This window comes from Caretta caretta, chromosome 2, assembly GCF_965140235.1.
Source record: "Caretta caretta isolate rCarCar2 chromosome 2, rCarCar1.hap1, whole genome shotgun sequence".
Classification (NCBI taxonomy): Eukaryota; Metazoa; Chordata; order Testudines; family Cheloniidae; genus Caretta; species Caretta caretta.
Genome location: NC_134207.1, coordinates 135,617,118 through 135,643,237, shown reverse-complemented (window position 1 = coordinate 135,643,237; position 26,120 = coordinate 135,617,118). Strand labels below are relative to the sequence as shown.

Here is a 26,120-nt window from a genome sequence, read left to right as displayed (position 1 = left end):
CCTCACAGAAGTGTTCAGACCGAAAAATAATTTGTCAATTTCTTTGAGATCTTTGCATGGTCAGCCCTATAAATGCCAAGTATTATTAGAAGATTTCAAATAAGGAGAAGAATCCACTTTCCTTTAATCACAAGTCTTAATGCATATCAAATACTTTATCAACATATATGCTATTTCTTCCAGGATTTTGTAGGTGTTTCTTACAGTTTGTACTCTTTGGGGAATTCTGCACCAAAAAATTTTGTAAAATGCTGTATATTTTATTTGTCAAAATAACACAATCATGCCAGTTTTAATTATTTTGGTAATTAATTTAAAAATACCTGTCAGCAAGTATGTCTGTAACAATACAGACAACAAAAAAGATTCAGGAAATGTTTTTTTGACAAATTGATTCCTTACTAGGCATATTAATACAGAACTTTGAGTAATTCATTTAAACCGCAATACAGAAATGTTTTTCCCACACCCCTCAGAACCAATGCAGAGGCTTGGATGAGTAGGATAATGGAGGAACTGAGGGAGAGGGAAGTAATTGCTGGGAAAGAGCCTGGACCCTCCTCTCCATGTGGCCCTGCACCCCTCCCTCCCATCTCCATGTGGCCCTGCACCCCTCCCTCCCATCCCCATGTGGTCCTGCACTCCCACTCAGCCACCCCTGCTCCCCATATGTCCCTGCACCTCCACTGAGCCCCTGGCTCAATGCTGTCACCCCACTAGCTCCTGTGCCCCCACCCCAGCCTGTCCCCCCATAGTGCTTTTGAACCCCAGTCTATGTGAGCCCCCAGCAGTCTTGTGTGCCCCGCTCTGTCCGTCTCTCCATATCCTGTTCCTCCTTACCTGGCCCGGCAGGCAGGGCGCTGTGAGGAACACAGCCACTGCCCCCTTCTGCTCCACAGCAGACTGAGCCAGCCCATGAGCAGGCTGCCGTCTGTCCTGGTGCTATAGCAGCCCCTGGTGAGCAAAAGGTATTACTGCAGTGCCTCTCCCGCTGTTTTTTCTATGAGAGACATGAATTCTGCACATGCGCAGTGCTGCAGAATTTCCACAGGAGTAAGTTTGATTTCATGGTATCAGGCAAAAAACTTTCTTAGCACAGTCTCCATGCATACAGCCAGCCACTTCAGATGGATGACAAATTGCTGCTTCCTCTTCTGATATTTCTGTCACTGCACTCTTTCAAGAGATGAAAAAAAGCTAATGTACTCAATGCTTTATTGCCTGTCTTCACGAACAAGGTCAGCTCCCAGACTGCTGCACTGGGCAGCACAGCATGGGGAGGAGGTGACCAGCCCTCTGTGGAGAAAGAAGTGGTTCGGGACTATTTAGAAAAGCTGGACATGCACAAGTCCATGGGGCTGGATGCGTTGCACCCGAGAGTGCTAAAGGAGTTGGCGGATGTGATTGCAGAGCCATTGGCCATTATCTTTGAAAACTCATGGCGATCCGGGGAAGTCCCAGACGACTGGAAAAAGGCTAATGTAGTGCCCATCTTTAAAAAAGGGAAGGAGGAGGATCCTGAGAACTACAGGCCAGTCAGCCTCACCTCAGTCCCTCGAAAAATCATGGAGCAGGTCCTCAAGGAATCAATTCGGAAGCACTTAGAGGAGAGGAAAGTGATCAGGAACAGTCAGCATGGATTCACCAAGGGCAAGTCATGCCTGACTAATCTAATTGCCTTCTATGACGAGATAACTGGCTCTGTGGATGAAGGGAAAGCAGTGGACGTGTTGTTCCTTGACTTTACCAAAGCTTTTGACACTGTCTCCCACAGTATTCTTGCCAGCAAGTTAAAGAAGTATGGGCTGGATGAATGGACTACAAGGTGGATAGAAAGCTGGCTAGATTGTCGGGCTCAACGGGTAGTGACCAATGGCTCCATGTCTAGTTGGCAGCCGGTATCAAGTGGAGTGCCCCAAGGGTCGGTCCCGGGGCCGGTTTTGTTTAATATCTTCATAAATGATCTGGAGGATGGTGTGGATTGCACCCTCAGCAAGTTTGCGGATGACACTAAACTGGGAGGAGAGGTAGATACGCTGCAGGGTAGGGACAGGATACAGAGGGACCTAGACAAATTGGAGGATTGGGCCAAAAGAAATCTGATGAGGTTCAACAAGTGCAGAGTCCTGCACTTAGGATGGAAGAATCCAATGCACCGCTACAGACTAGGGACCGAATGACTAGTAGTTCTGCAGAAAAGGACCTATGGGTTACAGTGGACGAGAAGCTGGATATGAGTCAACAGTGTGCCCTTGTTGCCAAGAAGGCCAATGGCATTTGGTATAAGTAGGGGCATTGCCAGCAGATCGAGGGACGTGATCGTTCCCCTCTATTCGACACTGGTGAGGCCTCATCTGGAGTACTGTGTCCAGTTTTGGGCCCCACACTACAAGAAGGATGTGGAAAAACTGGAAAGAGTCCAGTGGAGGGCAACAAAAATGATTAGGGGACTGGAACACATGACTTATGAGGAGAGGCTGAGGGAACTGGGGATATTTAGTCTACGGAAGAGAAGAATGAGGGGGGATTTGATAGCTGCTTTCAACTACCTGAAATGGGGTTCCAAAGAGGATGGCTCTAGACTGTTCTCAGTGGTAGCAGATGACAGAACGAGGAGTAATGGTCTCAAGTTGCAGCGGGGGAGATTTAGGTTGGATAGTAGGAAAAACTTTTTCACTAGGAGGGTGGTGAAACACTGGAATGCATTACCTAGGGAGGTGGTGGAATCTCCTTCCTTAGAAGTTTTTACGGTCAGGCTTGACAAAGCCCTGGCTGGGATGATTTAATTGGGAATAGGTCCTGCTTTGAGCGGGATGGTTGGACTAGATGACCTCCTGAGGTCCCTTCCAACCCTGATGTTCTATGATTCTATGGTTCTATGAACAAAGAGACTTCACATAATGACCAAAAAGAAAATCAAAGTACTACAAAACAAGATTACACTTGTTTTTTCTTGATAAGTCTAGCCAGCTCACCCCCCGTCCAACCTGTACAATATAAAAGCTGTGTAAATGCAGATATCCTTCCTCATGTCAATTAGTGTTTAATGTAGTTTTACTATCAACAACTTTCATGGACTCTTGCTCATCTCTGAGTAGTACACAAAGTTACATTGAAGCAGATCACTTTATCCCACAGCAGACTATAAAACCATATAAATCCTTATCTCTCATGTCCCTAGGTAACGTAAGCTGTAATTGCAGCAATATGATGTATTTTACACACACACACAAATACACAAAAACAATGTAGCGAAGACTTTTTATACACACACAGCTATACAGAATCATTCTTTCCCCCTTAAAATGTATAACAAAAGTATGCATATTTGCAGAGGCTAAACTAACTGCTACAAACAATTTTAGCCTTACTGCATGAACAGTGTTTCTAAATGGCATCAACTTTTGAATGTGACAATGTAATTCCATTTACACTTGTAAATTATGCTACTGTATATGCATGGATAGAAAAAATGGAAACAAAACACAATGATTGAATATACTAAAGATTTTTTGAGCAAGTCCCACACTGAAGATTACTGATCAAGAAAGTGAGGGTAAGTTAAGAGGTAGCATGTTCGATAGCAGTTACAGGATATACTAATTTTTTAAGACAAAAGTTATTTGTTGGCTACCTCATGGGTTTGGTTCTGTGCCTGCTTTTAATCATAGGTGCAAGATATTTGGGTGAGAATATCAAATCTTGAATACTATGTAAAGATTGTGTATGCTGCCTACACTGAGGAACAATGCAAGCTTATTCAGAAAAAAGTTACCAATTTTGATAAATGTGAAATTATATTAGGATGGAAATTCAGTTTTATATGAACTGTATACTACTGGATTTGAAGTCTATTTCACTTGATGTCAATACTTAAGAAATACAACAGTCATGCAGTATTATTCTTACCAGAAAAGGAATATAGAGGTTATTATATGAAAATCCTCAATTCTTCATTAACTTACATCCCATGAAACTCTACTGAAGTCAGTGGAGTAGAAGTTGCTCCACTTAATCTATTTTTCTACAAACACATGATATATCTGTAATCCCCCAAAAGACTTTTATTGTAAGTAAACTATTCACCCCAATCTCAGCCAAAAAGTTAGGATGATGTGATAAAGGGACAGAATAGAAGTGAAAAGTAGCAATATTATTATCAAAGTCATATTTAAGATAAAGTACTAGTTTTAATTTTGATCACCTTCTTGCATAAAGGGTATTATCACATCCTTTTCAGGATGACAGAAGCAGATATTCATCCTAGAAAAAAACCTGAGTTTGAAGAGACACTGAGAAGGAAGGTCTTGTGATTAAGACACTGGACTGGGAATTGGCAGATCTGGGTTCAACTCCCAGTGCCACCACAGGCTTCCTGTATGATCTTGGGAAAGTCTCTCTCCTCAATATCTCAGTTCCGTACTTGTAAAATCAGGATAACACTTCCTTTCTCCAACTCTTTGTCTTGATTGTTTAGTTTGTAAATTCTTTGGGGCAGTAAAATGGGATCTGAATACTGGTTGAGACTTGCAGATGCTACTGTAATACAAACATTTTAAAAATATTTTTAAATCCTTACTTATAAAAACACATTCAATTTTAAAATACTTTCAGATTAATATTCAATTTCTGAATGCTGTTAAAGTTGAGTAAAGTACAATAAACAAACAATGAAATCAGAGGAGCCAGTTTTGTCTTTTTTTTTTAAATCAGTTTTCTCTTTCTACTCATGTTCTAGGCACAATGCTGCAATGCCCATGTGGTTTTATTTAATTTATTTATTTATTTAAATCAAAGGAATTGTCTAAGGAGCTTAGGTTTTGTAAAATTTGTATTTACACAATCTAAATTTTGTATATAGTAGAGTTTTTAAAATTTTATTGACAGCTCACAGTAGGACAGTTAAACATATGCATCAGTGTTTGCAGGATTGATGCCTTCAAGATAGTCTTTAAGTAGAACTCAAGAAAACCTCCACAAGAACTCCTAGATATACTTTAAAGCAGTTTCAAGGTACAGGATGGCCTACTGGAGGTGGTTCTTAGTACATATTTCACTATTCACAAATCAGAAAAGTAGCTGAGTTAAATCTTACTAGAGAAGACTGAGTCCAAGGTGATCCATTAGATGTATTTAAACTGAGAATGGAGTTTTAAAAAAATAGAGATAAGAATTGGTCAAACTACCAGGAGTTTACAAAAAGAAGGCCACAATCTAAACAATAAGTACTAAAATCTTCTCCCCTGTACAAAGTCAGAGGGAACATACTTTCACAGGGGGTTATTATGGTCAAGAATGGGAGGGGGGATTTTACCCCTAGGCAACAGAATGGTAGTTGAGCTGCATTTGCTTCCAATCTCTGCCTGCAGACTCCTTCCATCCAGGTATAAAATGTGTGATGACACACAGAGGTTAAGGACAGGTGGGAGAAGCACAGCGTTGTCTGCTAGAACTAGACAGAGAGCTCCCACTATTCTCCCTGACTGCTGCCCCACAGCTTCCTCTCCACCCCCATCTGGGCTGGTGTGGCTACAGATTTCCCACTCACCCCTTTGGCTGATGAAGTGAGAGATCCCCCTCCTGTTCCAATCTACTTTAACCACGGATTATATAGTTCTACTAACTACCATTCACACCCCTGAATCTTTCCTAGTTTACCCCCACTCCTCATTTCCCCCTGCACAATAAGATGAAGCCCAAGAAGCACTGGCCTGCAGCGAAAGCCAGGTTTTCTTCATCCTGGCTCTCTCTGGCACGAGGAATGTAGCATGAACTAGAAATTCTGACAGAACCATTTCACTTAAATAAAAGTAGACATACAGTAGAATGCGAGCCACCAATACGACAATCAAAAGCAACAGTATACATGAGTACAACAGATTTTTTTTTTTAATTAAAGGAGCAGAGGTAACAATCGTTGCACCCATCTACAAATGCACAGGCTCAACTCAGATCTGGTCAGACCAAACATCCTTAGCCTAACTAACTATTCCTTATGCTCAGTTATGCTCAAACTGAATGACAAATGGGAAACTCTGGGATGCCCTAAACAAATGCAACCATCTCTACCTGAAATGCAGAATTTAATACAATTATCTTATAACCTAACCAGCTTTAGTGCTATTCCGAATACTACCCTTCATCGTTTTATTACACAGCTTGGTTAAAAACAGATCAATAAGGCATTATGGCCCTTCTGGATTGTAAGCAACCATTGTTGCAGAAACTGGATCTGACAGACCTAGAAAATGATGGCACAACTCTATAATTATTTTCTTAATTCAAGAGATTTACCTGCTATAGCAAGTATAGCAATGTTATGTTATGAATTGGGAGTGTTTGGGCTTCAACTCAGTTATGTATCACCTATCTCGTAAGCCAGGAAAGCTAGTCTAGCCTTGGCACTAGAACATTTCTCTCCTTTCAAATTAGCAAATGACACCACACTCATTTTAATTAAAGAGCACAGGCCTATATTTTTGTATACAACAGAATATTTTCCTGTGTAGTGTGATACTTAAGAAAATACTCAAGTTCTTTCCTTATGATTTGGACCACATACTATTTAAAAATGAACATTTCCAAGGTCATACAGCACTGAAAGTAGTTGTCAATAATCTACCTGTTTTTTTTCTTTGTCTCTTACGCCTACTGAAGAGGAAAGAGGGCAATCCTATGGGAGAAAATATAATCTGGTGCCCTATTCTCATTTGTATTAAAAGAATCAGCCCTGAAATTTATGTATACATACCATGCTGAATGTATGAACACAGAAGAATACGTATAAGATCTGGTGATGGATGTGGGGATTTTTTATGCACTAGCAGAACCATGGATCAAAGATGAACTGAAACATGAATAGAAAAGTGTAGAATATTCCTATAGGAATAAATTACGAAGATTTGGGGGGGGGGGGAGCGTGCGGGGTGGTTTTGCAACACAATGCAAACGTGCCTATTTCAGTTATAAATCTTCCTTGCTTATACACAAAGTTGACCTAAACCAACTAGAAAAGACTGAGTCAAGCACAGACAATATGCTTGCTGCTGCACACGACACAAAATACAGAAAGCCCTCATCCTGCAAAGAGCTTTTAAATAAGGCAACTGATTCTGCAAAACACACAAATGCTTAACTTTATGCGTATGGCCTCACTCCCGTTGCTACCAACTCCACATCAGTGGACCACTGTACCAGTGCAGAGCTCATTTCCCAATTGGGGTCTAATTTCATGAGCTTCACTCCCCTCCCTAAAACATGTTGGAATTCATGTGTCCCATGTATCTCAAACCCAGAGAATGATATTTGGTGCCTGGGTGAGTCTAATCGCCATAGGCGATGGGCCATAGCATGGATTTGTTGGTGGGGAAGGGAAAGGACAAAAATGATGAAAACAAGTACCGGGAGGAAACACTGTCCAGCTCTGGATGCTGGACAGAAAGTGGGGAGAGGAAGGGAACAAAGTGCTGAGGGATCTCTCTTGGATATTAGGAAGATATTAAGGCAAGGCTGGGGTCTCTCCCAAGGGCAGGAGGGGCAGAGTGGGCTGTCTCCCCCGTGGGGGAAGGGAGAGAGAATAAGGCGTATTGGGGAGAGGAATGGAGAGGGAGAGACTGTCCCCATGGGGTGGGAGGAGAATAAGGGCAGGAGGTGTCTGGGGGTAACCCTGCCCTCATAGAGATAGGGGACGTGGGGGGTCTCTCCCATAGAGAACGGAAGACAGGGGGCACTGAGCACAGGCTCTGCGCCTGGGGAAGGTCTGCAGGGGAGCGGGGTGTGTTGGGTCTAGGGCCGCAGAGGGGGAGCAGCTCTCTTCCATGCCGGGGGGGGGGGGCACTGGCGGGGGGGCGGCATCGCTCCCAGGTGCCCCAGCGCCCGGCGGGGCTCTCTCACCAGAACAGCAGGTTGGCGCAGACGAACCCGCCCAGGCTGCGGAGCGGCCTCTCCCAGCTCAGAGCAGCCGCGATGCAGCCGCCCAGCGCCAGCCCGGTCTCCCCCAGCAGCGCGGGCGCGGCCCCGCCTGACACCTGCTCCGGCTCCTCATCTCCGGCCGCTGTCTCCGGGGGCTGCTGCTGGAGCCTCCCAGCCGCCGCGCTCCGAGCCCCGGGTACCTCCCAGCCGCCGCCCGCCTCTGCGCCCTGCTGCTGCCGCGGAGAGCCCGCACTCGCCATGGCTCGGTGGCGGTTGCTGGGTGCGGGCTGGGAGGGGGCGGGGCGAGGGCGCGGCGCTCCGGGGTGGGGGGGGCTCCGCGCGCACAGCGGCTCCCTTTGCCAGGCACTGGCTGACGTCACCGCGGGACCGGTAGCCGTTGTCACCGCAGGGGGGAGGAGCCGGGGCAGGTGCCGCGCGGGGAACACGCGGGGAGCGCGCAGCTCGCGCGTTTCGTCCCCGCTGCTGGCAGCAATGTCCAGTCCCCGCGGGCGTCTCTCCACCTCCGCCCAGGCCAGGGTAACGGTGCTGCCGTCACCAGAGGAGCGACGTGGGTCGGGTCGGGTCGGGGGGCCGCGAGGAAGCTGCCCCGGTTTGGTTCCGTGGCTTTCCCCTCGGGGCGGCCCCTGAGCCCGGGGGCGCTGGGCAGACAGTGGTTTGAGCATTGGCCTGCTAAACCCAGGGTTATGAGTTCAATCCTTGAGGGGGCCATTTAGGGATCTAGGGCAAAAATTGGGGATTGGTCCTGCTTCAAGCAGGGGGTTGGACTAGATGACCTCCTGAGGTCCCTTCCAACCCTAACTTTCTATGTGAAGTTCACTTCTATGTGAAGCTGTCAGTGAGGTGACAGACCTACCCAGAGGGAAGGGCAGTCTGGGATTTGATGCAAGTGTCACAACTCTGGGGCACCCCTGGCGAACGTCAAGGCCAGACCGTTGGCAGAAGGTCGCGCTGGGTGAGGCTGGTAAGCTTGCCTCACAAAACTGGTTTGTTACCCTGGCAACTTATCACACCCTCGGCCCTCGGCTTCTTCGTCAGGGTGGTGCTGTGCTAACCGCAGTGGGGTCTGGAGAGAGGATTGCAGCAGTTAAACCCAGACTGTGGAGGGGGGCTTGGGCCCTGTGCTGCTCCTGCCCTACCCCATGGGGTGGGCCCTGTGTAACTGCAGGAGGAGCCAACAGTCAGTGATGGCTCCGGCTCCTGGGTTGGTCTGCTGCTTCTTTACTATAAAAAGGTAAGCTTGGAATAGTTATTAAAGTATATATTTGCTAGGGATACAAATAATTATTTTGTAATATGTGCCTCATGTGCCACCACTGACTGGGATCATTTGCTCTGCACCATCCAGGCTGCACTGGCAGCTCTAGCGCCTCTTAATGTGTCTTGGCATTCGGCACAGAAAACCATTGGTATTGGGTACCAACCCATCACATTGCTGACAGTAGAGCAGCATGTAGATGGGACAGGAGCCTTTTCTTCTAGGATTCAGCCTGCATTGTTGTTTACTTTGGTGTGGGGGAAATTAGGAGAGGTTGGGCCTTCAGACTGCATTGCACCGTGGCCTGGTGAAGGCCAGTGGAAAAGTTGTTAGAGCCTCCATCCTGGAGAGCTCAATGCAATCCTCTTTGAAGGAGGCTTGCATAGACAGCTGTGTGTTGATGGCCCATTAAGGATAACAATGGGCCATAGAAGAAACTCATCCCACCTATTTCAGAGTAGCAGCTGTGTTAGTCTGTATCCTCAAAAAGAAAAGGAGTACTTGTGGCACCACAAGTACTCCTTTTCTTTATCCCACCCAGTAAGCCTTCCTGTGGCTACCTCAGCAAGAATATGGGTAATGGCTACCCCTGTGTGTCATCAAAGCATGCAAGGACATGTGATATGTTCATGTGAGCCTGGACTCCATGTTGGGTCAGTAACTTTCTACAAACAGAGGCTGTGAGCTTTGTTTGAGACAGCTTGGAAAAGAGGAGACTAAGGGGGGATATGATAGAGGTATATAAAATCATGAGTGGTGTAGAGAAAGTGAATAAGGAAAAGTTATTTACTTGTTCCCATAATATAAGAACATGGGGCCACCAAATTAAATTAATGGACAGCAGGTTTAAAACAAATAAAAGGAAGTTCTTCTTCACTCAACGCACAGTCAATCTGTGGAATTCCTTGCCTGAGGAGGTTGTGAAGGCTAGGGCTATAACAGGGTTTAAAAGAGAACTGGATAAATTCATGGAGGTTAAGTCCATTAACGGCTATTAGCTAGGATGGGTAAGGAATGGTGTCCCGAGCCTCTGTTTGTCAGAGGGTGGAGATGGATGGCACGAGAGAGCTCAGTAGATCGTTACCTGTTAGGTTCACTCCCTCTGGGGCACCTGGCATTGGCCACTGTCGGTAGACAAGATACTGGGCTAGATGGACCTTTGGTCTGACCCAGTATGGCCGTTGTTATGTTCTTAAAATTCCAAGCACATGGCAGAGGATATAAAAGACCCCTGAGATATCTCCATTTTGCCTCTTTCCTGTCCGATTCACTGGACTGTGGATTTACAACTAAAAGGAGCATTTTGAACTATGGGTTGAGGACCTTCCAACCTTTTTGGAAGGTACCAGGGAGACTTTGTAAGCCAGCAGTCTATTCCATCACTGCTACAAAGCTGATTATAAGGACTTTGCAATTATTTGTATGTATATGATCTGTTAACCATTATTAACTCTCCTTTTATTATTAAACTTTTAGCTTTAGTTACTAAAGGATTGGCATCAGCCAATTGGGTAAGATTTGGGTTATATATATTATAAGATATAATGTATCTTATTGGGTAAGATTTGGGTTATATATTGACCTGGTTATGTGGTTGATCTCTTGGGATTAGAAGAACCCTATCTATGATGAAATTGGTTTTCAGTAACCACTCATCATAGAGGCTGGTGTCTGGGTGATGAGACAAGGGCTGTAAAGCCAAAGGAGACTGCATCTTTGACTTCTTGTTAACAAGTGTGCTAAGATGGAAATTTACTTTTGTTTCTGTCTTGGTATAATCTAATGACAGACAAACCACCAGTTTGGGGTGAGTCTGTCCTATTTCTCAGCAGTTTTTCCTGAATTTGGCATCCTCAGCTGTGACCCACTGAGACACAGTGACACTTGGATACAGTACTAAAACAGTGCAACAAATATTTGTTGGTATTCAACTTCTAAAAATCAGGCCACTTTGAAAACATGGGTGTAGGTGCTTAACTTTAAGTACTCAGGTTTGAAGATTTTTGGCCTACATACAAAAGATACTACATTTCATGTACATTGCAAAAAAAACCCACAGATGTTAGAAACAGAGGACATACAGAATTAAAACTGTTCCTAAACAATACACCCTATACTGACTTTTCCCCATACTACTCTCCATCCATTGGCGAGACCACAGAAACTGATAGTATGGAAAGGACCTTGCCAGTTTTTGCCAAGAGAATATTGACATATTACAATTTGACCTTCCCCCTCACCTCAGCTTGCTTCTCTTCCTCTCCTTCAAATCTTTTTCTCTCCTGTCACAGACACATACGTTTTTCATCTGCTTTCTTTCTCTAACCCTTCTACTTGCCTCAGTGATGCCATTTCATCTCCTGATGTCCCTCGCACTCACTTCTCCCATTCCTTGCACTCGTCCTTAAATTCTCTTCCTGGTTCTTTCCCTTCACAGTATTAGCATGCTTTAACCTTTATCATCTTAAAAAAAAAATCCTTGACCTCACTTGTCTCTCCAATTATGGCTCCCAATTTGCCTTCATCTTTGCATGTATTGTCTATGATTACATTGTGAATTTCCTCTCCAGTTCCATTCAGTCTGGCTTCCACCCGTTGGACTCCACTGAAACCACTTCTCACCAAAGCTTTTAATGGCCTACTCTGAGCCAGAGCTCAGTACCAGTACTCCATCCCTGTCCTCCTTGACCTGTCATTTACCTTTGACATTATCAACCAAGTGTGATGGGTTGTCATACCTGGGGTGCAGTCTGGGAGCCGTGGGAACCACTGTGCCCCTCTAATCAGCCAGATGGGCTGGTCCTGCTCACACTGCTTTGCTGGCGATTCAGCCTCTCCAGGCCCTATTATCACCCAGCATGACAGCAGGAGGCACCACACACCCAAACTAGCTACCTGAGTGCTTTATCTATACCAGTCAAAGGAGGAGACAACAGCCAATTTCCCAGCTCCTCCCACCTTGCACTCTTGCTGGAGTATAAACCCCAGAATTACTGTTTTATACTGCACAGGGATCTGTACAAATTAAGCTCATTAATATGTTCACTTTCCCCTCAATGTGGGAAAGGTATGCACAACTGGCTTGTGTTAGCCAAGCTGAGATTTTTCCCCAGACACTTCACTCAAAGGCACACTGGTTTAGATAAAGCATAAAACAAGTTTATTAATGACAGAAAGATAGTTTTTAAGTGATTATAAGTGATAGCAAACAGATCAAAGCAGATTATCTCATAAATAAACAAAACCACAAACTAAGCCTAACATACTAGATAGATTGGATATGAATTAGCAGTTTTTCACCCTGACTGATGTTCAAGGTGTGACGGTTGCCCCCTTTACGATGCCACCTGATGTGCTGAGAGACCACTGAGCCCGCCTATTCTGCCCCTTTTAACCTGTCTTGCTGAGCCAGGCTCTTAAACCTCCTCTAGTGCACACAGGCGGGACCACACCCTGCTGCAGAAAGACACAGACACTGAGATCAGCTCTGGGAAGACTCATCTTAAGGGACTTAACCCGAGCACTCAAGTGCCCACTTCCCTTGGAGTGCAGATCCAAAGGTATATTGTGAAATCTGCCCCCTTCCTCAATGTGGAGGAAGGTATGCACAGCCTCTTTCCCCCCCATTATGATTTGCACAACTGGATAAACAAAAAACAAGTTTTAATAACTAGAAAGAGTAGATTTTAAGTGAGTATAAGAGAGCAAACAGAACAAAGCAGATTATTAAGCAAATAAAGGTATCCGATTACTAAGCAAATAAAACAAAACATGCAAACTATGCTTGATTCACTGAAGAAACAGGTAATTTCTCACCCTAAATATTGTCACAGGTAGATTACAGAAAGTCTTGAAAGGCAGCTTCACTGACCTGCAGCTTGAGACTTCGGGTATTTCCACTCACAGACTGGACACCCTCCCAGCCTGGGTTCAACCCTTCTCCCGTCAATTCAGTTCTTGCTTCCAGATGTCTTTCAGTGTCTCTTTCAGTGGGGAGGCTGAGGAGAACCCTGATGATGTCACTCCCCTGCCTTATATACCTTTTGTGTAGGGTAGGAACCCTTTGTCTTCCAGTGGAAAACACTAGCATTCCAAGGGATGGGTCCAGTACCAGGTGACCCAGACCCATGTCTTTGCAGGGCTGTGGCAGCCATTACTTTTATGTTGTCTGGAGCATCCACAAGAAGACTACACTCTTTCACAGTCCATTGTCTTTGTTAATGGGCCATCAGCCCTGTCTGGATTTTCCATTATTGTATCTGAAGGACTAGTTGTGGGTGACACCCAATGTAGCATATTTGAAATACAGATACCTGGTGAATATTTCTAACTTCAGATACAGAAACGATAGAGGCATACAGATTGGATAATCACATTCAGTAAATCATAACCTTTTCAATGATCACTTACATGAGCCATCTTGCATAAAGTATATTTCTGTTATGTCATATCCATATCATAAGCATATTTTCATAAAGAATATGGAGTGTAACGTTACACAAGCAGTCTTCAGAGTTTCCATACATAGGCTAGAAATCCCTTTAGCCTGGGACCAGCACTTCCCCCAGTTCAGTCTTTGTTTCTCTGCTATTTCCAGGAGTTTCCTTGTGTGGGGAGTGAGGCTCCTAGATGCTTCATACCCCACCTTATATAGCTTTACCATATGGTGGGAACCCTTTGTTCCAAGCTAAGTTCCCAGTCTAGGTTGTGGGAAAATACAGATACCAAAATGGAGTTTAGTGTCATGTGGTCTGGTCACATGCCCTTGCTAAGTAATACCAGCCATTACTTACAAGCTTGCTGAAACATTTACAGGAAGGTTAAACTCTTCCATAGTCCATTGTCTTTGCTGGTGGGCCATCAGCATTGTTTGGCTTCTTCATTGTTGTACCTGAAAGGCTAGCTGCGGGTGTTCCCAGAGTAAGCACATTAGGAATATTGACTAGGTATCTGTATTTCAAACTTCAAACAGATACAAAAATGATACATCGGGGTGGGCAAACTTTGTGGTCCGAGGGCCACATCTGGGTATGGAAATTGTATGGTGGGCCATGAATGTTCACGAAATTGAGGGTTGGGGTCTGGAAGGGGGTGAGGGCTCTGGTATGGGGTGTGGGCTCTGTGGTGAGTCCAGAAATGAGGAGTTCTCATGTGGGAAGGGGCTCCGGGCTGGGGCAGGGGGCTGGGGTGCAGCATGGGGGGGAGGGGTGTGAGGGCTCCAGCTGAGGGTGTGGGCTCTGGGGTGGGGCTGGGGATGAGGGTTTGGGGGTGCAGGAGGGTGCTCTGGGCTGGGACCAAGGGGTTCGGAGGGCAGGAGGGGGATCGGGGCTGGGGCAGGGGGTTGAGGTGTGAGAGGGGGTCAGAGGTGCAGACTCTGGGGGGTGCTTACCTCAAGCAGCTCCCAGAAGCAGCGGCATGTCCCCTTAGGGGCAGCACTTGGGGCGGGGGTAACATATGGAGCCCCTTGGCTGCCCCTACGTGTAGGAGCCGGACGGGGGACATGCCACTGCTTCCAGGAGCCAGGCGGATTCACGGTATGCACGGAGCGGGACAAGCCCCCGACCCCGTTCCCTGACTGGAGCGCCAGAGCAGGGCAAGTCCCAGACCCTGGTCCCTGGTGGGAGCTCGAGAGCCAGATTAAAATGTCTGAAGGGCCGGATGTGGTGCCTGGGCCATAGTTTGCTCACCCCTGCGATGATACATGCATACAACTAGGATAATCATATTCAGCAAATCATAACTTTTCCATAGACACTTGACAAGACATATCTTGTACAAATACATCATAATTATATCATAATCATACAACTATGAAGAATATGGGGTGCAGTGTCACACCATGCTATTCTTGAAATCAGGACCTCTCTTGGCTTCCTTTACTGTCCTCTCTTGGGTTTCCTCCTAGCTCCTATAATTGTTCCTTGAGCACGTCCATTGCAGGATCCTCTTCATCCCACTTCCAACTTTCTATGCAGGTTCCACAGAACTCTGCCCTTGGTCTCCTTCTGGATATCTCATCCACAAATACAATTTCAACACTGATCTCTGTACTGATTACTCAAAGATTTACCTCTCTACTATAGATCTGTCTCCTTCTGTCCAAATCAAACTGGGCCTGTTTCTCCCTGCCTGCCACTCAGGCCTGTAACCCTTCGACTCATACCCCTCTTTAGGCTCCCACATATAGACTATGTGTATGTTTTGCTGATTCTTTCTGCATAACATCTTTAAGATATGGCCTTTTCTATCCATCCACACAGTTAAAACTCTCATCTTGCATCTTGGTTACTGTAACTTCCTTTTCTCTGGCATTGACTAATACGTTCTTGCCCTGATCATACACATTCAGAATACTGCTATGTAAGCTCACTTCCCCAGCCTGTTGCTGTGACCATATCACCCCTCTCTTTTCATCCCTCCATTGGCTCCCCTTTCTCTATTGCATCAAACAGAAATTGCTTGTCTTCACTTTCAAGGCCCTTTGCAGACTATCCCCATCTTATCTATCATCTCTCATTCATGATCAAAATGTTGATTCCTGTTTCCAATTGGCCAATGATGCCTGTCTCCATCACCCACTTGTTATATTTTCAAACAAAAATTTTTCTGCTTTCTCCCATGCTATCCCTCTCACTTGGGAAGAGCTCCCCTTAAAACATTCAAAGCATTACCTTCCTTCTGTTATACCAATAAATTAAAAACCAGCAGGATCTTATTAAAGAGGAAAAGGCAAAATACCACATTTATTGTGAATACAGAAAGAATCATAGTAAGCAGCTAGTTATAGCTATGACATTCCATTCAATCTCATATTTATTCACACATTCATTCATACACACACAGGTTCTGCAAGGTTGTTATCATAGTTACCAGCCTTAGAGTTGCTCATGCCAAGCCACTGGCCAGGTGGCCTGGACATGAGGAGGGAGCAGGGCCTTGGCAGATGCTCATCTGATGCTCCTGGAGGTTGGTTTGCAGAATCAGACCCCAAAGTTCTCACTTTCTGGAGTCCATTTTTATAGGAGTTTCTTCTTATGCTAGTCTATGGGAATTGCTTCATCATGCTGTTGCTGAATCAATCAGCAGATAGCACATTCCTGATGGCTCCGTGCTGCTAGATGTTATCTTGTTCTTTGGTTCTCCCATTCTTGAGGCTGTTGGGTGGATTCCAGTCTGCCCTCCGGGGGGGTCCTCTGGTTATTTCCACTTGACGCCTTCTTCAGCCGATGGACACTGGATTCTTAGGCTGGCACCTCCCTGATCATTCAGTTATTATCCACACCAAGCATCCATCCGCATATATCCTCTATCTCTATTTTAATCACAATTGTTAATACAACAAAAGGGCGGGGAGTCTCTGGGTGCTGTTTCTGTTGTTACAGAGTATTGCTTTGAGTCTCTCTCTGTGTGAATTGCTTTGAGAACAGCCTCTGTCTTAGAATGTACTAACGCAATTAGCAGCTTGAAAGTTTCACACATAGAGGGAGAGAAACAGTACCAAAAACCAAGAGACCTCTTAATTAGTAATACCCTGGCATTTAAACTATGGGGAATCAAACTCATTTGTGATTTTAATACAGAACTTCTTTAATATGATCCAACACTTCAGATCCCTTGTTTGCCAGTGGTAACGTTGTTAGTGGTTAGGTTATTGGTGCACTGATATCACTTCTTGTCATATTGACCAATATTGCCTTATTGTTTTCTTGTGCTCCCCTGTCAGTCTGTAGTCATCGTTTTCTCTTGTGTCAGATTGCTCTTTAGGGCATTGACTATCCTTTTGATTTGTGTTTTGTTCAGTGCCTAGAACAATGGGGTCCTAGTCCATGACTAGGACTCCTAAGCTCTATGATAATACAATATATAAACAGTAATAATATAGCAGTTGATCTGCTTCATTGTTATAAGCAACAAATAGCACACTGAGGCAATAATTCCCAAAATTTTAACAAGGACCTAATCCTACAAGGTGATTACCACACTAAACACCTCACAGGACTGGGTCCTGTGACTCAGTTACCTGTATGATGTTATGCTGTTTGTGAGTGGCCCAGATGGGAGCCACAAGAACAAAGCATTGTGAGGCACCTAAGGTTGCAGGTCACGGGAGAGACAGCCCCTCACTGGTCTGGATTGCACCTGGGAAGGTTGTATGCAGATATGTAGTACAACATGCAAGGCTGCACCTCAGGCCACTCTAGATTTGGCTGGTCTCAGTTTACTCACCAAGCTGCCATTATGTGGACACACTTTGCATTAACAGCAGAGAGCTAAGGGCGTCATATCGGGGTTGGAGTGGGGGGAGGCTGTTTGTTTTCACAGACAATAACGCAGCGATATTTTATCTCAGTGAAGAGATAAAACCAAGAAATGGTTCACTTGTGGGAATTTTGCAAAACACATTCCATCACCCTTGAGACCTCTTACCTGCCAGGGACATAAAACAAGCTATCAGACCATCTGAGCAGGTCATTTTTGAGTCATCATGAGTGTCTCTCTGTCTGGATGTAGCTAAATGCATTTTCCAGTGGGGAGGAGGGGGAGGGAGACTCTCCGGGTATATCTATTTGCAAACATGTCCAAAAGAAAATTTCATCAGTTCTTCTCCCTGCAAGGCCACAGTCCAGGCTCCATCACCGATGCCTGCCTACTATCCTTTGGACAGAAAAGCTTTACTGCACTTTTCCCCCAATCCCACACTACACAGAGTGCTACTAAAGATCAAGTGGGATCACACCCAGGTTATATTAATAGCCCCAATGTGACCCTGCCAACATTGGTTCTCCACTCAATTGGACCTCTCAGTGGTAACTCCGATCTCACTCCAGTTACATCAGCTTTGATCTCCCAAGACCAAGGTTGGTTGCTCCACGTGAACCTGCAGACCCTTCATTTAACGGCCTGGAAGCTCCATGGCTAAATTCTAGGGAGCAGGCTTGCTCAGAGCAAGTTTTCTATGTTTTACTAAGTAGTAGAAAGACTTCAAACAGCGTTGCCTGCCTGTCAAAATGGAGGTGATTCTCTGTCTGGGCTTGTCAAACTGGAGTCTTGCTGATGCCTTGATTCAAAATGTACTAGACTTTCTGTTGCACCTGAAGTAATAAGGCTTAACATGTGCAATCACTCGAAGAAGAAAAAAGTATTACTAGCCTTTCATTAACGGCTGTTCTTCAAGATGTGTTGCACCTGTCCATTCCACAACCCACCCTCCTACCTGTCTACATTGGAGTTATCCAGAAGGAAGGAACTGAGAGGGCTCAGGATCAGCTGGGCCCTTTATACCAGTGCCTGGCAGCAGAGTGCATCTCAGCTGTCCTGATGGGTACCACCAAAGGAAAAAATTTCCAGTGACCATGCACAAGGTGCATACGCCAAGAGTGGAATGAACACATCCAACACATCTCTAAGAACAACAGTTATGAAAGGTTAGTAACTGTTTTGTGCACACTCATGCATTCTATTATCCCAGAATAGGTATCAAAGAACAGGTGGAAAATAATGGAGGAGGGAAGTTCACAGAGAACCAGTTCCCAGTCAGTCTCAGATAAAACCTCATTCACTCTGCAGAAACATTTCACCTTGAGAAGGTGCACTCTGCTGTCTCTACCAACCATTCTCGTCCTTCTGATTTTCAAAGTAAAATTGAAATTGTTGGGCCTGCTAACATTTTTCCATTCCTAAAGTTCCATATGTTCATAAATTTGTATTAGAGAAACAAGGTGGGTGAGGTAATATTTTGTTATTGGACCAATTTTTGTTGGTGACAGAGACAAGCTTTCGAGCCACACAGAGCTCTTTTTCAGGTCTGGGAAGGGTATTTCCAGTGTCACAGAAAAATGCAACGTGGATCAGATTGTTTAGCATAAGTAGTTAGCACATGTTGTAAGGGACCATTTGAGGTAGGGTGGCCAGTTAACTGCAGAGATGTTAACGGGCCATTCTTGAGTATGTGTTAACTACTTTTGCTAAACCATCTGTTCAACCTTGCATTTTGCTGTGATGCTGGAAGAAGAGCTCTGGGTATGTGTACGCAGCAATGTAAGTCTATCCCCCTTGCGTCTACACACCAGTTGTGTTAACCTAGGGATCAAACCTAGCATTCCAGGACCCTAAAGGGCTGGAGGATCTGAGCCCATGTTAAGCTGGCATCTAGGGGCAGAGCCCAATTGCTTTCCTGTGTGCCTGTGACCCCAGCTTGTCTCTGGTCTTGGAAGTGCTCCGGATGTATCCCAGAGTTCCTTGGGGCAACTTCCTTAGTCCTCTCTATGCCAACAATCTGTGGCGCAGTCTATTGCACTCTATTGCAAATGGAAGCCACACCTCCCTTTGCAAATGGCAGCAGCTCAGATCAGAATTAACCCATTGTCTGCTGACAGTGTGCTTGCAAACCACAGATCAGAGAGCTTGCAGGGTTTTCAGTGGAGACAGATGAGAAGAAGCTTTTTGCAAAGAGCTGCTTCCTGGTCACAAGAGCGCAGCTAGATTTTAACGCATGCTACCTGGGCAACCCTGCACATGTAGCCCCAGGGAGGATGGGGGCAGGATGACAGAGAGCAGAATGGGAGCCAAGCAGCTGACCTGCAGGAAGGGGGAGCAGCAAAGTTCGCAGCTCAGCACGGTTGGGGGGGATGACCTCCCCCCAATACCTCAGGCTCTCCCTTCCCCGCCCCTCCCTGTGTGCAGGGCATGCACTGTCAGGGCGGTGAGTGGGAGCCAACCCCAAAACTTTGCTGCAACCTCCCATAGTGGTGGCTCTGGCTCTTCCTCACTGCTGTACAGAGTTTCCCTAGAGCAGGGAGCAAAACTGATAAGAGGGAGGCAGCTCCCAGCTGCCAGGGTATTGGGGGTCATCTCTCCGCTAGCCAAGCTGTGCTGGGAGCTCTGTCACTCCCCTTCCCTGCAGGACAACCGCTTGGTCCCATTCTGCTCTCTGTCCCTTGCTCCTGTCCCTCCCCTCCGCCTTCCCTAGGGCTGCATGTGCAGGGGTACCCAGGCAATGTGCAATATGAGGGCAATGAGTGGTAGCCAGGCCCAAAGCTTCCCCACAGCTTCCTGAAGAATCCTGTATCCCTGCCTCCCCGAGTGCGGCAGAGGCAGGGATAAGAGATCCCTGGGGTGCTGGAGCACACTGTACCCCAAGCGCTGGGGATGCACTTCGTCGCTCTGGAGCCAGCAGCAGCCAGGCTGGGGTGTATGTTTTTCCTTTGAAACCTACATTTTATGTCAAATTTCAAAACAAACAGACAAAAATAATTAAAAATAAACAACCATACAAAACCACCTTCATTGCACACCCCAAAAACTCAAGGGGCAGTGGAAAGACCAAAAAGTAGTACTCTGCACTGATAGTGATTGAAGCCCACCATAAATTGTAGAAATCGTCTGTGAGCTGGATATATGGTAATATGAAAATAAGAATCTTGGATGTCAAGGGCTGAAAAACAGTCCCCCTTGTCCAGCACTGAGATGATAGTGGCCAGTGTGACCATTTTGAATCTGTGAATCACAAATTTGTTGAACTTCCGAACATAGGCGCCGACTCCATGGGGGCTCTGGGGCTGGAGCACCCACGGGGAAAAATTAGTGGGTGCTCTGCATCCACCAGCAGCCAAGCTCTCCACTCCGCGCCCCCCCATCCCAGCTCACTTTCGCTTCCTCCCCTGAGCATGCTATGTCCCCGCTACTCCTCCCAGCACTTGCCGCCACGAAACAGCTGTTTCGTGGTGTAACAAGCTGTGGGGAGGAGCGGGAATGCGGCGCGCTCAGGGGAGGAAGCAGGGAAGAGGCAGGACCGGGGTGAGGATTTGGGGAAGGAATCCAATAGGGGCAGGGAGGGGGCAGAGTTGGGGCTGGGACTTTGGTGAAGTGGTTGGAATGGAGGCGGGACAGGGGTGGGAGCGGGTGGTGCAGGGTTGAGTCGGGGCTGGTGCAGGGGGGCGTGAGCACCGACCAGCGCCAGGAGAGGTTGGCGCCTATGCTTCCAAAGGTCGAAGATGGGTCTCCATCCACCGTTTTTCTTTTTGGTGAGAAAATAATGGGAGTAAAAGCCCTTCCCTTTGTTTTGAGTTGGAACTTGTTCCACCGCACTCAGTTATAGAAGATGGTTCACTCCCTGTTGTAAAAGGTGCTTATGAGAGGGGTCCCTGAAGAGGGACGGGGAAGGGAATAGGGTAGGAGGAAGGGAGAGGAAAGGGATGGCGTAACCCGATTTTATAATCTCCAGTCCCATTGGTCCATTGCTGTTGCTGCCCAGGCATGGTAGAATGGGCACAGGCAGTGACCATAAGGTTGGGTAGGAGTATCTAACAGTGCTGTATTGTGGGGGAGGTCGTTCATGCCCTCAACCAAGATTTCAAAACTGGGGTTTGGTGGTAGATGGTTGCGAAGACGAGGACTGAGTTTGGGGAGCCCTATGTCTTTGTGAGCATTGCTTATTTTTGTTCTGGTCAGAGCGCCGTTGTTGTGGGCAATGGAAAGAGGTGTCTGTGCCCTTTTGGCATGGTTGATACCAACATCATTTGTCTGGTGGCGTGTATATGCCTAAAGTGCATAGAGTGGCCTGAGTGGCCTTCACTGAGTGAAGAACGTTGTGGAGAAAAGTTTCTCTTGATCAAAAGGTAGATCCTCCACCTTGAGTTGGAGCTCTTTTGGAATCCCGGATGACTGCAACCACGAAGCCCGTACATTATGACAGCTGTGGCCATTGTTCTTGCAGCAGCGTCCGCTACGTCCTTTGAGGCCTATAGGGCTGTACGGGCAATTAGTTTCCCCTCCGTCATGATAGCGTTGAGTTGAGGGCGTTTTTCTTACAGTAAGACCTCAAGGACTTCTTGCAGCTTACTGTAGTTATCAAAATTGTACTTGGCTAGAAGGGCGGAGTAATTGGCTACCCTGAATTGGAGTGTAACTGATGAGTATACCTTTCTACCAAGAAGGTCCAAATGTTTGTGTTCTTTGTCTTGTGGAGTGGACTGGAATTGAGGTTGTTTGCCACGTTGATTGGCCTCTTCCACAACTAGGGAATTGGGTTGTGGATGAGAGAAGAGAAAGTCCATCCCCTTAACTGGGACGAAGTACTTTCTGTCAGCTCATTTGTTGGTAGATGGTAGGGGTCTTCCAGATATTCTCTGCTGGTTCCATTAGAGCATCATTGATTGGTAGAGAAATTTTGAAGGTAGTGGATGTCTGTAAGATGTGCAGTAGCTTGTGCTGGTTTTCTTGCACCTCTTTTAAAAGTTCCTGAAATTGTTTCAGGTCATCCACTGTGCTTGGAGACAATGGAATGACTGCCTTGTCAGGGGAGGATGATGAGCTGTGGTCCAGAGAAGTGTCTGTATGTTCCGAACCTTCTTCCTCCTCATCTCCCTTGTCCCCCTGTGTTTCTGATGTCTCCCTGTTTGGAGAAGGTGGAGAACGAATTTCCCTTTGGTCTGGGGTCGAGGGCCCAGTGTATCGAGCCCTATACACCGCCCAGGGACACTGCATGGGGAAGGCCATCAGTGGGCACATCCAGGGTTGTTAGTACCATTGCTACATCTCGCAAGATTGGCGAGATTTGGTCCTAGCAGCTTCCCATGGTGGTCTTCGTCCGTTGGTGAAGAGTGGTGGGAAGAGAAATGGCTCCCCTATACTTCCTCCTCTTCGTCACTTGGAGATGGGCTGGGGAGCAGGAGAAGCAGATAACTGTTCAGTTATTTGGCCTGGAGATCCCTCAGTACCGAGCAAGGGTGATTGCGGCACTGAGGTGATCGCTATATCCTCGTGCTGTCGAAACTGCTGTGGTGTCACTTGTTTCTGTGACGGCAGTTCCGCTGGTGTAGTTGCAGATGGTGCCTTTGTTGAGATGGTCTGTGCCTTTTTCGGTCTGTCTGTCAGTGCCGATGACTGGATCGGTGCCAGTGGGGGTGGCATTATCTGTTCCAACGATCTCAGTGCCGACTCCCGCACTAGGGTGATCGGTGCCGTGGAAGAGAAGCATTTCGATTTTGTTCCGGGGTGGCGGGGCTCTGCTGAGGTCTGCAGAGGGACAGTACCGGAGGTGCCCAGAGCCTCAAAGGTGCTCACTCTTCTTGAGCTCAGCACCGAGGAGCGCAACCTTTTTGGGGACCTATTTTTTTCTCTGAGTCTCCCTATTTGGGGAGATTGTGGCTCGCTTCCTGGACGATTTGGAAGATTGAGCACTCCCATTAGCAGAGGTTTTGTTTGGGGAACCATCTGCTCATGTTGATTTTGGTCCCTGAGGCTGAAGGGACTTTTCCATTAAAATCATCTTGAGGCAGAGGGTGGGCACATGTTTGGGGGAGACCCACATCCCTCAGAAAATGGACACATGATGGATGGTTGTCTGACACAGGCATTGCCTCATGGCAAGAGTCACATCATTTAAACCTGGGCGAACTGGACATTGTGTCTGTTAAAGTTTCCCAACGGGGAAAGGGTGGAAAAAATATCTAACTTTAAAAAAAGAATGTTATTAAAGAACACTAGATAACTAGCTAATTAAACAAAATTTACTAAACTACAACTAATCTAACTTTTTCTATAGAGAGAAAAAATGGAGAGGCAACACTGCCACTGAGATCCGTCTGCAGCCAAGGATGGTTGAGAAGGAACTGAAGGGTTGGGTTGTGCGTGTACTACATGTGGCACAAACAGCACTGCAAGACGACTTCTGCGCTTGTGCACCCCGACTGAACACTGCTATGGAAAATCTCCGATCTGCGGCGCAGGGACGCACCGACACCTAAAGTGGAGCACCCAGAGGTACACACATCTTGAAGAACCATCGTTACTGCACGAGGTGAGTAACTTCTTCTATGTCAAACTTCAAAACAGAGAAGAATAAATAAAACCCAACCATAAAAACCCACCTACTTTGCACACACCATTTTAATAATTACAAATTGTCAAGTTTCATTTTAACAGTTTGAGAGTGCTTTAGACTGATGTCCTAATTAACCTCAAAACAGGTGCACAGGGGTATTTTCCTGCCAATGTGACTGTCTGGAGGTGGAGAGCCCATTTCTCAGATTAGATGATAGTTCAATATAAAGCCTTCTCAAACTGCAGTCATTCTACTGAGACAGCCACCAAAGAAGCTAATTATGTGGTCTATGTACTCATGTGCTCCTTATGCACACCTGAGTCCTATCAATAGCACCGTCACAGTTAGGAAACAGGGTTGGCAGTAGAGTTTTGCCACAGTGCAACATGTTTGTAGGGTTAGAGTGTTGACACTGGGCAGGGGGAAACTAGGCACTCTGGGATAGGGTAACTTTGACTCAGGTGTGTACACTGCAGTGTGGATGCCAGAGACCTAGGTTCTTCGAGGAGTGTCCCTAAGGATGCTCTATATTAGGTGAATCTGTGCGCCAACGCTTGAATTGGAGATTTTTAGTAGCAATGCCTAGTTGGGTCACACATGCGCTGTCCCTGTCTCGTGCTGCCTCATGTGGTTACATAGTGTGGTGTGACGAACACCCTCCCCTCCTTTCCTTCTCTACCACCTTCAGCTTGAGACAGAACACTTGGCAGCGCCTCTGAGCTTATCTTTAGTCTAGTGTTAACTTTAGAGTACCAGTTAGAACTCAGTTAGTTACTTCATAATTTACTACCCAATCTCTTCCCCGTTTATTTTTTTCTTTAAAAAAATTCTTATCTTAGTTGTTTGTTCAGTTATTAGTATACCCCTTAGTATAGTTGTCGTGTGGTGGAGTGGTCTCCCTCGGGACTTGAGAGCGAGGGACCACTATCATCCCTCTGGTGGGCAGAGCCAAACCTGCACCGCCTCCCTCACTGGAAGTACTGGGCGGGGCAAGAGGTATAAAGGGAGGGCCCTGCAGCTCAGTTGAATGGGAGCTAGGAAAGGAGACCGATATCTCTAGCCTGCTGCAGGACTCCAGAGCTGAACTTGTGCTGTGCAACACCCTGCCCCCCAGTGGAGACCAACCCTGGAGAGGAGTTGACAGGACTACCATCCACAGTATACCCTGAGGAGACAGAGGAGCCTTGGACTATGGAACCCCCCGCTCAGACTGTGGTAGGAAATAGCCCAGGGAAACCAGACTTTAGTCCTGTTTTGTTGCCAGAGAACAGGTCAGCATGTTTCAAGAGGTTCCCCGCTGACCCAATGATGGAACCCTTCACCATGTCAGTTAATCAACTTTTTTCAAAAAAGGTCATGTAACTTTTGAGGTACTGTGCTTCCATAAGTTAACATATCTATTTTTTCAACCCAACTTTCTGGGGTTTCTTATATTCACAATGCCTTTGACAGCTTACTCTTATGAGAGTCACCACGGTCTGGAGCACAGAGCACTGGACTGGGAGTCAGGAGAACCTGTTTCCCTCTCTACTGCTGACCCACTCTGTGACCTTGGGCAAGTCACTTCACCTTTCTGTGTCCACTTACCCTCCCACTCTTTTTTTGTTTGGTCTATTTAGATTGTAAACAGTGGAGAGCAGGGACTGTCTTTTACTATATGTTTGTACTGTGCCGAGCACTAGGGGGCCCTAGTCTCAGCTGGTCTTCTAAACACTAGCTCAAAACAAATAATTATTTGACATATATGGGGTCAGTTTTGCTGGAATTCTTTTTCATTCCTCAAAAGGCTTGAACTATCTGTTCTGCATTTTTGACTTTGTGTCCCAAAGTCCTACTTGCAAAAATATTTTTTTAAATAAGGTAGCTCTTGTTTCTACCTATGTTGTGATATACTTATTTTTGTAAACTGAAAATAGATTTTAACTACACACTAACATTTATTTTAAAATAAATCCAGTAAAACTCTTATCCTGCAAAGAATCATGCATGTGCTTAACTTTAAGAATGTGAGTAGTCTCCTGGAGCTCATAGGACAATTTGCATGCTTAAAGTGAAGCATTTAAGTCATCACAGGATTAGGGCCTAAAGTAATAGATTATACCATTAAAG

At 46.1% G+C, this 26,120-nt stretch overlaps 1 protein-coding gene and 1 long non-coding RNA gene across 4 annotated transcripts in view; one reads left to right on the top strand and one right to left on the bottom strand.

Moving 5' to 3' along the window:
- RETREG1 (reticulophagy regulator 1) overlaps positions 1 to 8,219 on the bottom strand; it is a 145,209-nt gene extending 136,990 nt beyond the window's left edge. For both annotated transcript variants that reach the window (XM_075125433.1, XM_075125434.1), the window contains exon 1: positions 7,894 to 8,219. In XM_075125433.1, coding sequence (XP_074981534.1) covers positions 7,894 to 8,171 — 278 coding nt within the window. In that variant the 5' untranslated portion in view covers positions 8,172 to 8,219. The remainder of the gene's footprint in view (positions 1 to 7,893) is intronic.
- Positions 8,220 to 8,316: 97 nt separating this feature from the next.
- The window catches only part of LOC142071106 (uncharacterized), a 39,089-nt gene continuing 21,285 nt past the window's right edge, over positions 8,317 to 26,120 (top strand). Inside the window, exons 1-2 of one of the 2 annotated variants that reach the window (XR_012667080.1) lie at positions 8,317 to 8,448; positions 23,733 to 23,987. This is a non-coding gene — a long non-coding RNA (uncharacterized LOC142071106). Of the gene's footprint in view, positions 8,449 to 8,590; positions 9,164 to 23,732; positions 23,988 to 26,120 lie in introns of those variants that run through there. The other variant, XR_012667081.1, reaches the window with a different exon arrangement.